General features: G+C 38.5%; 1 protein-coding gene across 3 annotated transcripts in view; it reads left to right on the top strand.

Moving 5' to 3' along the window:
* Positions 1-19,158, top strand: part of Arhgef6 (Rac/Cdc42 guanine nucleotide exchange factor 6) — a 119,291-nt gene that overhangs the window by 58,388 nt on the left and 41,745 nt on the right. For all 3 annotated transcript variants that reach the window (XM_052170581.1, XM_052170580.1, XM_052170582.1), the window contains 3 exons: positions 4,793-4,887; positions 9,033-9,128; positions 11,181-11,303. In XM_052170581.1, coding sequence (XP_052026541.1) covers positions 4,793-4,887; positions 9,033-9,128; positions 11,181-11,303 — 314 coding nt within the window. The remainder of the gene's footprint in view (positions 1-4,792; positions 4,888-9,032; positions 9,129-11,180; positions 11,304-19,158) is intronic.

Raw genomic sequence — 19,158 nt, 5'->3', positions numbered from 1 at the left:
CACTGAGCCATCTCTCCAGCTTAATTAATTAAGACAGGGTCTCACTATGTAGTTGGCCTGGAACTCAGTTCACAAAATTCCCAGATATCTGCTTCCTGGGCACTGGGATTAATTGTGTGTGGTGCTATCATGCCCCACTTTCTACCTTACCACCTTACCTTTTAAGACAAAAATGAACTTAAAGGCTTATTTTCATTCTTCTGCATGTCTAATTTTTCTAATAGCTTTTATTGAGGAAACTGTCCTTTCACCACCCTGAATTAGGTTTTTATTACATTTTACTTACTTATTTACTTATTGTGTGTATATGTGTGGGCACATGCAGCACAGTGCACACATGGAGGTCAGATGACAACTTGCAAGAATTGGTTCTTTTTTTCTACCTTGTGGGTCTCAGGATCCAACTCAGGTCATAAGGCTTGGTGGCAAGCACCTTAACCAGCTGAGGCATCTCGCTGGCACCTTTGTTACTGTTTAGTACTTGTTGCCCCTGTTCTTTGTTCTATTTTTTCTACTTTGTTCTGCTTTTTGTTGTTCTAATTGAGTATTTTATATGATCACATTTTTCTCCTTAACATACCAGTTGTGCATGTTTATGTGTCCCTTTGTTGTGTATGTGTGTGTGTGCACACACATGTGTACAGAGAATATACAGAGATCAGTAAAGGATGTTATATGTTCTGTTCTATCACTGTCATATACTCCTTTGAGCCAGGGTTTCTTAGTGAACCTTGTGCTAGGCTGCTGGCCAGCAAGCCTCCTGTCTCCACCCCCACACAGTGTTGACATTACCAAGTGGCCATGCCTGGCTTTTTATGTGGGTGTCGGCATCTGATCAAATTCTCATGCTTGTGCAGTGAGTACTCTAACCCACTGAGTCATCTCTTCTTTCCTCTCCTCCTCTTCTTTCTTAAAAGATTCTTATTTATTGTATGTATATGAATACACTATCACTGTCTTCAGACACACCAGAAGAGGGCATCTGATCCCTTTATAGATAGTTGTGAGCCACCATGTGGTTGCTGGGAATCGAACTCAGGACCTTCTTCTTCTTCTTCTTCTTCTTCTTCTTCTTCTTCTTCTTCTTCTTCTTCTTCTTCTTCTTCTTCTTCTTCTTCTTCTTCTTCTTCTTCTTCTTCTTCTTCCTCTTCTTCTTCTTCCTCTTCTTCCTCTTCTTCTTCCTCCTCTTCTTTTCTTCTTTTCTTCTTCTTTGTCTTCTTTTCTTCTTTTTCTTTTCTTCTGTCTTTTCTTTTATTCTGTCTTCTTTTCTTCTTCTTTGTCTTCTTTTCTTCTTTCTTTTTCTTTTCTTCTTCTGTCTTTTCGTCTTCTTTCCTTTTCTTTTCTTCTTTTTCTTCCTTCTTCTTGTTCTTCTTCTTCTTCCTCCTCCCCCTTCTTCTTTCTTCTTCTTTCTTCTTCTTCCATTCCCCACATCTCAGTGAGGAAGGTGAGAGAGTGAATGGGTACTGCTGGTACTTCAGTTGCTTCTTTCCCCGACTTTGTATCCATTCTTGTATCTCAGTTCATGGCATGACATCTCTAACATTCTCAGTGGGACTTTTCTTCTTGGTTAATCCTCTTAGGAAACAGCCTCTTTGACACACACACAGATCTGTCTCCTAGGTGTGAGGAATGGAATAGTCTCAGCTCTACATTCCTGTTGCTAAGGGACTGAAATTCTCAGCACCGACTTGTCTCCCCACTCTTTGGGATAGATGTTATCTATAATCTCATTCCTCAAAGATCCTAGCTTACTTTTTCATATTGTTCATATAATCTATGTTAGAATAGATGTTAATAATACTGGGATTATAATTGTAAAGCACTACACCCAGTTCATGTGGGGCTGGGGATCCAACCCAGGACCTTGTGCATACTCGGAAATTATGCCTCGACCGTCCTCCAGAGCCAGCTTTTGCATGCTCTGCTTGCCTTTCATTCTTCTCAAAGCAGTTTCTAATGGCCTTCAGTATAACTGGATTTTTTTGGAGGCAGTAACATTTCTCTTTCACCGTTGGACTAAGTTCAGAGAGCATCTGTACTTTCAGACCTCTGAATTTACATTTCTAAAGAGTAGTTTCTAAGCAATATGGGAACTGAAAATAGACAAGAGTGGTGCAGAGGGTAAGGCCTACAATCTAACCCTTCACTGTTCTCTGAGTGTCTGCCTGTTTCTCCCTCCCTCCCTCTCCTCTCGTTCCCCCCTCTCTCCCCTCTTCCCTCCCCCTCCCCCCTCTCTCTTCATTATAAGCCCAGACTGGTTTTAAACTTATCATGTAAACTGCCCTCAATCAATCTTTCTGCCCTAGCTCCCTCACTCAGTGTTGGGATTATTATCCATGTTTGCCTTTGTGCTTAGCAAACCCTTAGCTTTGCTAACTACTCTGTGGTCTTCTAAGTCATTGATTCCCAACTAACGTGATATTACCCTTCTGAACACACATTTTTTGATAGTCTTAATTGTACTGTGGCATGGTTTCTAGTGGCTAGATGTCAGAGATTCTACTTAACTTTCCACAAGACATAGGGCATTCCTCTCCCAACAATGACTTCTGATCTGAAATGCCAATAGATGCTATTATGGGGAGAAATTTGATATGCGTTTAGCCTCTTAAACTGGTCCAAGTATTTCTCACTTGCCAGTAACTACCTGTGCAGCATCTCCCTGCTGCTTCACAATGGTTCCTGAAATGTCACAATCTGAGATGAGGTAGGCTAGGCCTTAAAACTGAAGAAGCCTGTCTGCCACTAGCACAGTTGGGACCACCACCCCCCGGGTCAGTTGTTCACCAGAAAGCCAGTGTGGCTCCTTGGGCTCCTACTTATACTTCGGCCACTCCATCATCACCATGCTTTGTCTTGTGAGTACTGTCACTCTTTGGTATCCATAAGGATTGGCTCTAGGGCCTCCTCGGATACAGATATTCAAGTCTCTGGGATTTTTTAAACGATTTATTCATGTATTTTATGTATGAGTGCTCTATCTGCATGGACACCTGAATGCCAGAAGAGGCCATCAGATCCCATTACAGATGGTTGTGAGCCACCACCTCTAGAAGAGCAGCCTTAGCCACTTAGCCACTGAGCATCTCTCCAGTCCCACCAAGTCTCTTTATATAAAATGATGTAGCATTTGCACATGACCTTTTCACTACTCTCTAGAGTTCAGATAATCTCTAGGCTGCCTGCCTGTGTATGTGCCATATGAATAATTGGTACAATATTAAGTTACTTGTGATTCTGGAGACTGAACCTAAAGCCACACACATGCTAGGGCAAGTGCTCTACCTCTGAACTATACCCTCAGTTCCCCACTCCCAGCCACACACACACACACTATTTATCTTGAAACTGGATCTGACTAATTTGCCCTGGTGGCTTTGAACTTGCGGTCCTCTTGTATCAAGCCCAAGGGTAGCTGGGATTAGAGGCTTGAGTTATACTATATTAGTTAAGGAATAATGACAAGGGGGAAAGCCTATACATATTCAATTCAGGTGACATTTGAAAAATATTTTCAATCTGAAGTTAGCTGAATCCTGTGGAAGTTGAAGCCCTATAGCCATCTTATATGGAAGCCACAAACACACAGTTATCAGTTGTGTGTTTCTGCCATTTTGGTTGACTAAAGTGTTTATCCTAGCCATTTATGTTTCTCTCTGTTTTGTGGGTTCCTACTTAATGTCTCCATCTTCAGATATAAAAGAAACTCCTTACCTGTAAGCAGTATAACCATTAGCATAGGGAAGACTTGTTCAATGAATTAGACAATGTGAAAAATATATAGTAAAATATTAACTTTGTCATGTATAATTGCTCAAAATGAAAGTTATCCCTGCCTTCAGAACAGGCTAAGAAATGGCCTTAGAACTGGTGGGGGAAGACAACTTTCAGAGTCACACACTGTTTGTTGAGCCTATAGACTTTATTATTAGCTACGTGTGGCATCTTACACTGATAATATAATTTCAGTGCTATGAGTCTGAGGTATTTGGATTATGGTGAGTTTTAGGCCTTTTTGGGCTACATAATGAATTCTAGGCCATTAAGGACTAGGGTGAGAATTTGTCTTAAAGAACAAAAAAGAATTTTGTGTTATTAGTAACAGATATTGAACTGTTCTCCTTGCTAAATTCCTCACAGTACTATCTCCTTTTACAATTTGAAGTGTTATTATGAGAAGACTGTTTTTATTGAAAGGCCAGTTTTAATGTTGCTTAAGAATGTACTATGTGGTAAGAATTTGTCTTATCAGAAGCAATACACAAACAAAATCTTCGATCTTTTGTCTTATAATTATTCTTGAATTCTCCTACTTTTGAATCTCTATGTTTTATACTTCCATTAGTCATAAAATGAAAACATTGGGAATTTTATTAGTTAACCTAGCCCTTTCCTTGATAATTTTTTTTTTGGTAAAATTATTTAAAGCATAAATGTGGCCAGTATCATATAAGTGGCAAGACTTTTCCAGTAGAGGATAATTCACAATAATTGTGTTCATATGAGTTCATATAAATAGCTGCTAGATATGTGCTATATCTAGCAGCTATATTTATATATCTATATCTAGCAGCTATTTACATGTGTTCATATAAATAGCTGCTAGATAATTACTAAAATATTTTTCTAGTGTGAAATAAAATACATTTGTATCCTTGTGTGTTTTACATCTAGCAGCAGCCTAAGTAAATTAAGACGCCTTTTTCTAGTAATTCGACTTAAAGGTCTAAAGTTCTGTTTGACCTTGGACTTGCTTGATGGTTATGAGACCTTGTTTCTTGTTTCTCCACAGGTTTTACAGAACATCTTGGACACTGAAAAAGAATATGCCAAAGAACTTCAGTCTCTTCTTGTTACTTACCTAAGACCCTTGCAGTCTAACAACAAGTAAGAATTTTTCAGCCCTTAGTGAGATAAAGCAAGAGTCTCTAATGCTAGCACTTGGAGGCATTGCTCCTATGCCACTGAATAATTGATTTTGCCTTTTAAAAGAATTTCTACAGATCACAGGTTGCCAACAGCAATTATGCAAGATGTTGCTTTTAGAGAGCTTGGCTTGCTTTCTGACGAAGAAATAGCTAATCTGAGATTCTGTCGGTGACAATTTGTATATTGGATATTTTTCTTTAGTTTCTTTTCTATGTAATATTAAAAACATCTTCAACACTTGGCACTAAACAATTGCACATGCTCATAGAATGAAGTGTGATATTTTAATATACCTCTACAATGTATAATGATCCAATCAGGGTGATTGTCATATCCATAAGCTATTTTGAAATATACAATAACTTCTTGGCACCCTTAAAACCCCTTCTGTACTGTAGAACATTTAGTTGTCATACTTCACACCCAGCTGCATCCCTGTACCCCTTCACTGTCATTTTCTCCAGCCTACCAGTCTCCTTATTCCAGGCCTTGGTAACCCCTCTTCTACTCTCTGTTTCTTTAATATTCACTTTAAAAATATTTTAGTTAAAATTTTTATACAAGTATACATTTTATGTATTAAGCATATTTTCCCACCCCCTTATTCTTCTCTTTCTTATCTTCCTTACTTCCCTTCATTTCCCTACATAGTTTTTCATCTATTTTCATTACACACACACACACACACACACACACACACATTTTTTTGTATCTATATGATACAAAATCAGAGAGAACACCTAATATATGCCTTCCTGAGGCTGATTTACTTTGTTTAATATTAATTTTTTACAATTATATCCATTTCTTACAAATGACATATCTTCATTCTTCATTCTTTTTAGCTAAACAATTTTTCTTTTTTGTACATAGATTGTAAATTTCCCTTGTGCATTCCTTTAGGCTTGGACACCTGGGTTGCTTCCATTGCTTAGCTCTTGTGAACAGGGCTGCAATATTACACAAAGAGTCCTTTCACTAGCGCTGCTATATACATCCATGTGCAGGTGTGTGGGATCTCCTTTTTAGATTTCACATTCCTGTGCATTTTGAAGTGATGGGTCTTGTTGTACCATAAAGAAAGAAGGACTCCTTGGTGCTTTTATTCTGAGAGCGCATACACTGGAAATTCTCATGCTCGCTCTGACCTTTCCGTGCCAGGCTGGACCTCTTTCCCATGCTCCCAAAGTGGAAAGAGTGTGGCATTTTGCAAATGTTTAGAAGAGCAATTCAAGCCAGCACTTCATTCAGGCGAATGCGAATGATAATGAGATGGAAAAGCATTTCTGAAAGCAAAATGTACAACATGTATTAAACCTGAAATGATTTTCTAATATAAGCTAATGACTGAGATTTCATGGGGAAAAACATGTTAACACTAATAATTCAGAAAGAGAGGGAGTGAGGAGGAGGGCAAGCTAGAGGGAGGAAAGGGAAAGGTTAAATGATGGAATTATATTTCAGTCAAAATATTTTAAAAATGCTGATCATTTTTATGCTTTAGGTAAAACATATTTAGCAAATAATGACTATCCATATTGTTACTTTAATTAACTAAATTTTGCTAGTGATCACGGTCTTTAAGTGCGATAGAAATTTTAGCTCTCACAGTGGAAGACAAAATCCCTCTTACTTCAGGAAAAGCTGACTTTTGGGGGAAGTTTGTTTAAACTACCAACTTTAGGCTTAAATGAGTTTAATGTAGTTAACTGTTTTTCTCCCTATTTTTCTCTCCCCAAATTATGTTGGTTAGGCAAAACGCCATGCTGGGTGTTGATTCAACTGTTCTCATGGCACTGTGGGAAGCATTCTTCACATGGAAGGGTTTCAGATTCCTGCATTTGGTTTTATTATGTGTAATGTGAAGTGTTATGTTAATCACAGTTCTCAGAGTGATACAGGAATACAACACGTCGCCCTTTCTAGTTTCCTGGGAGAATTGGCTGTCTCCATTGAGTAGATAAGAGGCTGAAGTCTGGACAGGCTCATCGCTTTGCCTGTCACACAGCCAACAAGTGACCAGACTGGCTCTCCCATGTCTCCTGCCTGCCACTCACTATTTGAAATGTTCCTTCTGTTTTCCGGCTGTAATGTACGAAAGAGAGGGCCACTGAAGTGCTCATCTTGGAGGGGAGATGGTCAGATTTCAAATGAGGAAGGAGCTGACTTGTAATCCTGAAAGAGGGATAGGAGCTATGAGAGTGAAGTCAGACCCGCCCTCATCCTCACTTTGATACTCGTACCAGAGTCAGAGGGTTTCCTCTCACCACAGTGATTTCAGCAAGCCAGACTGTTTACTGTCTGATGGTGAAGAAGTTAGAAATGTCCCCAGGAAGGCTGCAAAAAGGTCACGGACCCTGTTTGCTGTGGCTGTGACAAAACAGTACCCAGAGAAACTGGCTGGCTGCCAGAGTCCCCTCAGACAACAAGAGGTGGGAGTGTCTACTTTGCAGTTCAAGAGGGCAGAACAGCAGAGGAACTGGGAGCATTTCATGTTCTGAGGGTTACTGGGAATGTTTACTGGGATCTTCCCCTTTGGATTAGTCAGCAGAACTCCTTTGCAAATATTCTCTTAGGACTTAACTATATGCTTTTGAAATTTGTTTTGAGACAGTGTGTCTCATGTAGCTTATGGCTAGCTTCAAGTTGAGACCCTTGACCCTCTTAAACCTACCTTTCAAGTGCTGGTATTACAGGTATGTGCCTTACCACACCTGTTTTATACACACACACACACACACACACACACACACACACACACACACACATCAATTTAATTATTTTATACTTGTGAGTGTCTCTTACAGGAATACTGAGTTTTCACTCTTCTCCTTTCAATGTCCCTTTGTGCCCCTGAACCCACTTAGAGTTCCTCCTAAGTGTTTGGGGCTGACCTGCCCTCATCCTTACTCACTTTTTAAAAAGTTTTTTTGTAATTTGTAATTATGTGTATATATGCTTGTCTACGTGATGAGCACAGGTGCTGGAAGAGGACCAGAAGAAGGGTGTCAGGTCTCTGGAGCTGGAACTACAGGCAGTTGTAAGCAGCTCCGTTGTGGGTACTGGGGACTACCGAACTTGGGCTCTGTGCAAGAGCAGCAAGTGTTCTTAACGTCTGTGCCCTCTCACTAGCCTCCTTCCTGGATTATTTATTCTGAAGGAGAGCGAATATGAAGCATAACTACCTCTTAAGTGACTCTTCAGACAAATTTCTTCCCCAAAGTGCTTAAGAGTCTGGTCTCTAGGCTTGGAATGCTTGGGATACCAGGTCTTTGCTCTGCCTTGGGCTATGATGTTGGGTGATGTGCTTAGTACCATCTCTGTGCCTGTTTCCTCACCTGTAAAATGTAGACAGCTGTGGCACTCAGCTCACAGAGTAACTGAAGCTCCTGCTTCAGTGTTGGCATGAGTGCCCCATGCCTTAGGAGGGTTGACTCCTGTTCCTAGTGTCACTTACTGTTTGGTAAGGGAAATATGAATGGGAACATTCCTCATTTAGAGGTGCTGCACAGTCGTTCAGTTTGCCTCTGTTTGTTTGACTCCATACCACCCCATGAATAGCAATATCAAAATTCAGTTCTATTTTCTCCCCTCTATTATCTTTTATAAAGAATGTTTTTAGTTGTTATTTGAATATTTTCATTTCAGAGAAAGCTGATTTTGCTAACCTTTCCCTTCTGTACTTGTTGAACATAGATATTTTAATCACGTTCCTATTTTGTATAAAGGAGACACACCATAGGTGTTTAACTTCTTCCAAATCATGTTGTATTTTTAGTCTATTTTTGTATTTTGATATCAAGCCTGTTTTATTTTCCTCATGGCTTAACAAAATACCTAAATGCCCCTGATTACCGCCACTGTTCTTTAGGATCATTGTTCTTATTTTAGAAAAGATGAACCAAGAAAAGAAGTTAAATAAGGGTGCAAGAGACAATAGAGTTGATAGAAGCGAACGCAGCAGAAGTTACATTGGCTTCTCTCATACTTTGCAGCTCTCAGCAAGCTAGCCGCTAACTGGGCTCCAACTGACACAAATTTCCATTCTATTAACTGGAACATTATGTCCTTTTTTTTTTTTTTTTTTTTTTTTTTTAAATCAGCCTGAGTACTGTGGAGTTTACATGTTTATTGGGAAACTTTGAAGAAGTATGCACGTTTCAACAGACACTCTGCCAAGCCCTGGAAGAATGTTCAAAGTAAGTAAGGCTTTGCAGTTTCCTTCTACAGTTAAAGATTAATTTGTTTTTGAGACAGTCTATCACCTAGACCAGACTGGCTTTGAATTCATTATATAGTAGAGGCTGATCTTGAACTTTTGATGTTCTTGCTTCCAGTTTAGATCAGGCTTAGATGCACTTTCTATTTATAAACTTGCTGTGGTTTCAACATGTTGTTCCAGAACAAAGTCAAAACATGAAGATGAAAGAGCTTACAAAGACAGCGGTGCTATTCAGTGCCAAGTCACTAGATATATGTAAAGTTTGTACATCTCGTGAACTGTTCCTAACTTCAATTTTAAATCACATTTCTTCTACTTGTATGAGTGTTTGCCTTCATGAATATATTGTGCACCAGAAGAGGGTGTTGGATCCCAGGGAGCTGGAATTATGGATGGTCATAAGCCACCATGGAAACTGAACTATGGACCTCTGCAAAAACCCAACCCCTCTCTCTCCAGTACCAATGCTAATAGCTTTGATGTTGAGAAGACATTTTATTTTATGTGCTGTAGATTATTTGGAAAAAAATCATTTACATCATTCATTTAATGACCTTCCCCTTTTTTCTGGTGCCTTGGATCGGGGCCTTGTGCATTCTAAGCAGGCTGTACTGAACTACACCCCTGGCCCTCAGTTTTCCCACTCCCACCCTCCATCCCTGATCCCACACCTCCATCTCTCCAGACCTGGCATGCCTCAAGCTCACTATGTAGCTGAGGTAGGTCTTGAAATTCAGATCATACTACCCCTGGCTTCTAGTATTAACTATACCTACCACCATACCCAACATCTTTCTTTGTAGCACACTTGGTATCTCACCTGTTATATCCTGACTAGAAACACACACAAAATTTGAGAAGAAAAAATATATGTCCTATGTGAACCACACCATGACTTTTTTAAAAGATAGATTTATTTATATCTTATATATATGAGTATTTTCCCTGCAATGTGTGTGTGTGTGTGTGTGTGTGCACGCGCGCGCACCATGTCCATGAGGTAGCCTTGGAGAGCAGAGAGGGAGCTAGACTTTAGTTACAGGCAATTGTGAGCCACCAATATGTGAGGGTGCTGAGAATTGAACCCAGGTCCTCTAAAAGAGAAGACAGTGATTTTAACCACTGAGCCATCTCTCTGACCCCCAGGTCATGGTTTTGTTGGCTATCTGATGGCTGAATTGCTCAACATTATATTACAAAATTCACTGGAATGATCATCTTCCAGTGTATTTTTAATGTAAAATTAATTTTCCAGAGAGTGTATCTTATAAAAACAGGCAACTTTAATCAGTCTATGGAAATTGGGGAAGAGGCTGTTTCCTAAGCTTCATGCAATGAACTTTTGTCTAAGGGATGTTACGCTGTTGAGTTCAATGAGTTTTATCTGTACTTGAACTTAGTATAAATTTGAATATTAGTGTGTCAAGAAAAATTTATACATCAAAGTTTTACTTGGTGGCTAGAATTTTTATTTAATTAATATATTTAGCTGGAGAGATGGCTCAGTGATTAAGAGCACTGACTGCTCTTCCAAAGGTGCTGAGTTCAAATCCCAGCAACTACATGATGGCTCACAACCATCGGTGATGAGATCTGATGCCCTCTTCTGGGGTGTCTGAAGACAACTACAGTGTACTTACATATAATAATAAATAAATAAATCTTTTAAAAAAATTAATATATTTAATCAATGTATATTCGTGTTTTTCCTGCATATATCTCTGCACCATATGCATGAGACACAGACAGTTGTGAGCCACTGTTTCAGTGCTGGGAATTGAACCTGGGTTCTCTGGAAGAGTAAGCAATGCTCCCAACCATCAGGCCGTCTCTCTAGTCCCAGTGGCTAGAATTTTTATCAGCCATCAAAACCTGCTTATTCCAGGGATAAAATGCTTTCACTCTATAAAACAAACAAACAAACCCTATGGTAATTCATCAAAAGATTTACCTGCTTCTGGTCTCAATTGCAAATGCCTTTACTTTCTGCTTCTAACTTTGTTCTATACTTGACATGTTTTACTTACAGGTTTCCAGAAAACCAGCACAAAGTAGGAGGCTGCCTGCTGAACCTCATGCCTCATTTTAAATCAATGTACCTGGCTTACTGTGCAAATCATCCTTCAGCTGTCAACGTGCTCACCCAGCACAGGTAAGGTCCTGGCTTTCCCCCAGCACAGCTGTCCTGCAGTGAGAGCCTTGCTCAGCCAGGCGTCTTCTGGGAATCCAAGGTCTCTAGATAAACTCTAGATTATCACTGTTTTATAGGCTAAGACTGAATTCATCGTTCCCTGGCTTGGTCACCCACTAATGCAACAAATAACTTTTTGAGGTCCTTCTATAAGTGAAATCGTGTGTACACAGATGAGCATAGTAGTACCAGTCAAGAAAAAGAGGGTCCCACTCCTTGTGGGAGACAAGTACAATTATCAAGTGAAATACCATGGACATGTAGTGCAAAGGGTTTATGACAAAGATACTGGGAGATTTGAAATGTTTTAATAGAAAATTAGTTGGATGAAAGGTAGAGGAAAAATCAGGGAAGATTTTGTGTTAGTGAGTTAACTAATACTGTGAATACCAACTATTACTGCTTACCCTGTAATCAATACATAGTAATTGCACATACCATTGGGTTTCCCTGTGACATTTCCACATATGCACATATCTTGAATTAATCATATCCACTCTCTTAACTTACTTCTTCCCCTTTGAATCCCAGGTATTCAGTATTCAGTTTACTACATTTGGTATTTGTTTTGTTTTGATTTAGAGTTAGATTTTAGCCCATAATTCAGACTGGCATAAAACTCCTGGCAATCTTCCTGCCATATCCTCTCAACTACACAAACCACATGATATTTTTTTAATTCTAGTTCCTGAATATGAAAAATGTGTGATGTTTGTGTTTCTGAATTAAACTTAACATGAAGACTTCTATTTCTATCTACTTGATGCAAACAACATTCACTTCTCTGTGGCTAAATAATATTCCACTATAGATAGAAAGATACATAAATATAAATATACACACAGAGACAGACAGACAGATAGACAGACAGAAGCTGATTCCATTGCTTGGCTATTACAATTTGAGCTTCAATAGCCATGGGTGTGCAGATTTCTCTGTCAAGAGCTGCTTTCTTGTCCTCTGTTATATACACAGTTCTGATTTTAGTGTTTTGCTGTATAGTGGTTAGATTAAAGTCTATTCCCAACGCCATGGATAACACAGTTTTTTTTCCCTGTATCTGTGGGCATTAGTTATTGCCTTCTTGATGAGGACTACCTGACTCAGGGTGAGATGGGAATCCTAATACAATTTTGATTTTCATCTCCTCAATGGCCAAATAGTGAATTTTTCCCCATAAGTTTTACATTTGTGCTTCTCCTTTTGGGAAGTGTTTACTTGGATAATTTCTCTATTTATTGTGTTATTTTTTTCCTTTGGCTAAGTTTAATGAGATTTTTTATTTTTTGAAGCTTGTAGAAAATCTACTTAGAATTAAAAGGAAAAATCCCAGGGAATGCTAGCTGTAAATATCACCAGCTGCAGGGAGGGAGGAGTTAGGGAGAAGGGAAGGGGGGCAGGGGAGAGCAAAGATGGGGAGAGGGGAGAGAGGACAGGGAGATTTTGCCATTTTAGCCAAATCAGCATGGAGGTCAGCCATACGGTAAAGAGGCAGGCACATAGCAGGCTCTGCCCAGTATCTGAAAAAAAAAAAAAAGACAAAAAGAATGAGTGTCAGTGTAGCTATGCAGCAACTGCACTTTGGAGTTTTTAGCATGCATTTGTTTGACAATCTGAAGGAGATTTCTCTCCCCTTCTCTTTGTTCAGTTGTTTATTTTGCAGTGTAGAAGGCTGCTTGCTTTAAAAAAAATCTCTCCGTAGTTGCATATGGCACATCTTGCTTGATTTCCTGGCATATGGGAGTTCTTCTTAGAAAGCGCGTGCCTATATTTCAGTGTTTCCTCTTCGCAGTTTTAAAGTTTCTGGTCTTACATTGAGGTCTTTGATCACTTTTGAATTTCTTTTTGTGTTGGCTGAGAGATCTGTACGTTGTCCCATGTTTTGACATGCTGGTTTTAGCCAGTTTTTCCCAGTCCTTGTTTTACTGGTCCTTAATATTTTCCTCTACTCTCTGTTTAATTAACTAACATTTCCTCCAAACTGTGCTGCTTCTAAAGGGCTGACTGATACACAAGTCTCAGGAAGTCAAATGGGTAAACAACAGGAAGGGTTAGGAACCTAACACTTGCCGTGATCTGTGTGACAGTTCTTTTAATCATTTGTCCCAGTACAATTGGTTTTGAGTTTTTAAAAAAAGTAAAATTGAGTGATATCTCCCACCAGAATAAGTCTTTACAGGGATGGGGAGGTAGCTTCATGGCTCAAATGTTTCCCATACAAATATAAATACCTGGGATCTCTAGCACTCATGTAAACAAACCAGGCCAGGCATGGAGGTACCTGTCTTTAATGTCAGCACTGGGAAAGAAGAGACAGGTAGAGCCTGGAGCACAATCAATCAGAACAGGGAGTTTCAGATTGTATGATAAGGTAAGAGAGAGATTCAGGAAGGCATCTGATGCCTATTTCTGGTTTCTACAAGTATACATGCACATACGACCAAATGCACATGTGTGTACACACACACAATTGCACAGGTGTACATACAGAAATGCACATGTATACAAACATGAAATGGGACACAACTGCCACCACCATCACCATCACCATCATAAGTTTAAAAAAATATATTTTTAAAAGAGTGGATATTATAGACATTATGTTGCAAGTGGCTCAACTGCTTAGAGGGAACGTTAGCTAATAATAGCACTGAAAATGTACCAGGCATGTGGTAGTAAGAGGCTATGAGGAAGTTACTATTATTACCATCCCTGCTTACAGCTAAGTCATTGGCAGGCTTAGGCTGAGTAATGTGCCCAAGATCTCATAATTGTTAAGTGATAGAGAGTTAGAAGTCAGATCAGTCAGGTTTCTAAAGATGATTTTTAGTAAGATAGATATTTTACCCACAAATAATAATATAAATGCACTTTTGAAAAATGATAATAAAATATGTACTCAGGAGTCCACCACCACCAAGTTATGTCAGAGTCTGCTGAGAAGCTTCAATTCTTCTCATCACAAAGTAAAGAATATAATGACTTGATCTTAACTGTATCACAGAATTGTATGATTGTCAATGTAAGAATATTTTGGCACCCCAAGCAAATATGTCCTTTAACAGTCACCTGACATATTCTAACACCAATTAACCAAAGGTAACCATACTAAACTACTTCAATCACTAGGCATTTACTTAGACTGGATTAGGAATAGGTAGACTTACATAATATGTAGCCTTTTGTATCTGCCTCCTTTCCCTTAGCATTTTGCCTTTTTGTCTTTTCAGTATATTTTTAGGTAGCAAACACAATAATGAGTTTTATTATGATTATATGTGGGTGTGTTTTCTTCTTTGCTATCCTTTTAAACCCATTTCTTTCCCTGCAATCAAATCTACATTTGTGTCACATACATATATTTATATTTGTTTGTGTGTTCTGTATATGAAAGAAAATGTGACCCTTGTCTCTGCTCGTTCTTTTAACTGTTAACTTGACACAACCTAGAATTACCTAGGAAGATTTATCTAGCTCAGACTAACCTTTGGTAATCATCTTGGTTGTTAATTGGTATAGGAAGACAGAGGCCACATGGGTGGCACTACTCTCTAGTCAGGTGTTCTGAATAGTGTAAGACAAGAAAAAACTAGCTGAAAACAAGAAAGGATCCATGTGTTTATTCTTTCTATTTTTTAACTATGGAGGTTTTACTTTAAATTCCTGCCTTGACTTCTCCACAATAATGGACTATAACCTAGAATTATAAGCTAAATGGACCCCTTCTCTTCTAAATTGCTTTTATTCGGGTATTTTATTATAACAACAGAAATGAAACTATGGACAGCTTGATTTCACTAAACAAGTCTCTTCAGTTCCATCCACTTTCATTAGGGCTGTACAAAATCCCACTGTGTGTGTGTGTGTGTGTATATATATATATAAATTCTTTATCCATTCTTTTGTCAATGAACTTCTCTAGGCTGCTGCCATTTCCTAGCTCTTGAGAATAAGATGGTCGTGAGCCACCATGTGGTTGCTGAGAATTGAACTCAGGGCTTCTGGACAGGCAGCCAATGCTCTTAACCACTGAGCCATCTCGCCAGTCCCTGGCCATCATTTATAAAATTGCATTTACTTGTTTTTTTAAATGTTTTACAAAGTATTGAGTATCATACCTATTGAGTACTAGGCATGTTTCTTCATAACTTTTACCCCCACACACCCCTCTCCTCCTGTTGAGCTCCATTATTTCCCTGGCTGGTTTCACTTTTACTTTCATGTACATACACAGAATTTTATATATCTGTATAAAACATGAGAACCACAAATGAGGGATGAATGATTGTATCTTCCCGAGAAGGGCTTAAATCATTTAATAGGATTATCTCTAGTTGCATCTGTTTTCCTGTTGTTGCTTTCTTTAGTGGAATTGGATGGAATCTCCATGTAGCTTCTATTTTCATTTCCCTGGTGTTGACCTGTTTTAAAACTTTGCACACACTATAAAATTATTAGCATATCTTTTCTTTTTTTTGGGGGGGTGGGTGTTGAGACAGGGTTTCTCTGTATAGCCCTGGCTGTCCTGGAACTCACTCTGTAGACCAGGCTGGCCTCGAACTCAGAAATCCGCCTGCCTCTGCCTCCCAAGTGCTGGGATTACAGGCATGCGCTGCCACATCTTTTAAAAATATACTGATGGAGCTGGAGAGACAGCACCGGTTCAGAGTGAGTGTGTACTGGTGTTGCAGAGAGCCTGTGATTGCTTCCCAGCTCCTACATCAGAAGGCTTACATATACCTGTAACTCTAGCTGAAAGGAGATCAATGCCCTCTTCTGGTCTTACAGTCATGGATATAGGCTCATATAAGCATGTAAACATACATATAACTGAAAATAATTAATTTTAAGAATTCTGTTATATAGATACCCACATATTCTTCCATTCATGAGGGATGGATGAAGAACTTACTTGTTTTTGTCATCAGATTTATTTTCATATTTTTATCTCTTTATGAGCTTTATTTTTACTTGATAAATAAACATATAAAAGTTTCTCATAGTTATAGGATACCATTTAATATTATCTAATATTTACATAATATTAAACACATCTATGTATTGAGACATTTAGCATTTCTTAATGATAAGACCTTGTGGAATCATTTCCTCTATTTTGTTAAGCTGTACTGTTGTTAACTGGAGTCATTTCCTTGTGCACGTGAACTGCTTGCTCCTCTCTAGGCAACTTCCCACCCACAGCTCAAAGTTTTCCCCTCCAGCTCCATCACTCTCAGCCATACGCAGTCATTATTCTACTGTCAACTTCCCCGGGCCAGCTTTTTAAAATCCCATGTGCGAGTGAGAACATGACATTTTTTTCTTTCTTTGCCTGGCCTTTTTTCACTTAGTATAACTATCTCCAGTTCCATCTATGTTATCACAGATGATGATATTTTGTTCTCATTTTTTTTGTGTGATAGTTTGAATACTGTTTCTTTGTTCACCTCTACCACATTGTCTTTATCTGCTGGTTAGTTAGATACCTAGGTTGGTTCCATTTTAGGGATATTGTGGATAGTGTTGTGGTAAACATGGGAATCAAATGTATCTACAACATACTGATCTGATTTCCCTTGGACACATGCAGTCGTTATTTTTAATTTTTTTTGAGGAATCTCTGTATTCAAAATACTGTATTTTTGCATGTGAGCTGAGCTCATTTACATTCCTTCAACAGTGTGCATAGGCTCTGGTTTTTCCACATCCTTATAATAATTTGGCATTTTATTTATTTATTTATTTATTTATTTATTTATTTATTTATCATTTCACCATTTGGTAATTGGTATTTTACTAGAGTAAACCTCACTACCTTTCCCTGATTATTTGCTGGACATTTGTGTGATCTTCATTCGAGGAATGCATATTTCAATTTTTAAATCAGGTAAACGTTATTTGGTTTCTGGCTTTTTGAGTTTTGTTTTGTTTTGTTTTTGAGTTATTTTTTTTTTAAATTCTGGATAGTAACCCTTTGTCAAGTGTATATTTTGAAAATATTTCCTTCCATTCTATAGATTAATCCATATTTATACTGTTCATTTTTTAATGTGTGGGAGCTTTTCACTTTGACATAGCCTATTTCTCCTTTTGTATCAAAAATTACATTTATATGTATGTGCACCTGTGTACCAGAACATGTGTAAAGGCCCGAGGAGTCTCCTTCCACCATCAAATACAGGTTACTAGGAAGGGTCACAAGTGTCTTTACTGGTTGAGCCATTTTACCTGCCCCCGCCACACACACACTTCTTTTTTTTTTTTTATTTTGTTTTGTTTTGTTTTTCTTTACTTTTTTTTTTCCGAGACAGGGTTTCTCTGTGTAGCCCTGGCTGTCCTGGAACTCATTCTGTAGACCAGGCTGGCCTGGATCTCAGAAATCTGCCTGCCTCTGCCTCCTGGGTGCTGGGATTAAAGGCGTGTGCCACCACCGCCCGGCAACACACACACTTCTTTTTGCTATTTTTGTACTTTATTGCTCATCCAAATGTTTTTCTAGTAGACTCACAGCTTCCGGTCTTAGATTTAAGTCTGCGATCAATTTTGAGTTGATCTTTATAACTGGTGAAAGAGGGTCTAGTTTCTTTGCAGTGCATGTGAATGACCAGCTCTTCTAGCATCATTTATTAAGGCTATGTTTGCACTGTGATCTCTACTCTAGACTTTCTCTGCTTTCCCATCCATCTAGGTGTCTGTGTATTGGTGACTAGTCCATGCTGTTTGCTCTCTGCAACATTGTGGCGTGTTTTGAAATCAGTGTAACTCCACTTACCCTTTCTCCAGACTGCTGTGGTTTTCCTTTTTGTTGCTCTATGTAGATTTTAGATTCCTTTACTAATTCTATGAAGAATATCCCTGAGATTGTGATGAAGATTATAATGAATCTGTATTTCTTTGGCTAGCACTCATTTAGATGTGTGTTATGTAAATCTGAGTAAAGGTACAACCATACCATGTGGCACTCAGAGGACAGCTTTTGGAAGTTGTTTCTCTCTTTCTAACCTGAAATCAAACTCAGGCTGCCAAGTTTGTTACAGCAAAAGCTGTTATACACTGAGACATTGCACCAGCCCTGTCCATTTTTAATAATGAATAATGACTTCCTGTTCCTTGGGTTCTCTTCGATTTCTTTCAACAGTGTTTCATGATTCTCACTTTAGTAATCTTTCACCTCTGATTGAATTTATTCCTAGATAATTTTTTTGATAGTTGCTATAATTGAGATTACTCTCTTGGTTTCTATTTCAGATAATTTAGTATTGGCAAACAGTGATGCTATTTTGTTTTCTATTTTGCCACTAGGTTTGTTTATTAGTTCTAATATATCTTGTTAGAATCTTGAGCTCTTTCTGTACTATATCATATCTTTTGTAAACATTGGCGATCTGTTTCCCTCTTTTCTAGTTTAAATGAGCTTCCTTTTTGCCTTCTTCCTGATTGCTTTGGTTAGGACTTTGGTACTGAAGTTGAATTAAAGTGGTGAAGTGAGCATCCTCCTTTTGTTTCAGATCTTAGAGGAATAAAAAGCCAGATTTTCTCTATTTGGTATAATGTTAGCTGTTTGGTTAGGTGTATAGACTTTATTTGTTCAGTAGTTTTATAATGAGGGCATGTAGAAGTCTATCCAGTACCACCTTCTACATACAATGAGGGAATAATATGGTTTTTCCCTTCATTGGATTGACATGGTATACTGTGTTTATTAATTAGTGAATACTGAGCTGTGCTTGTACCTCTAGGATGAACTTCACTTGATCAAGATGAATAATCTTCTAAATATGCTGTTGGATCAAGTTTTCAGTATTTTGTATTGAAA

The sequence above is a fragment of the Apodemus sylvaticus genome, chromosome X (assembly GCF_947179515.1).
Source record: "Apodemus sylvaticus chromosome X, mApoSyl1.1, whole genome shotgun sequence".
NCBI classification, from domain to species: Eukaryota; Metazoa; Chordata; class Mammalia; order Rodentia; family Muridae; genus Apodemus; species Apodemus sylvaticus.
The sequence above is the reverse complement of the archived record's forward strand: the minus strand, read 5'-3'. Positions and strand labels throughout refer to the sequence as shown.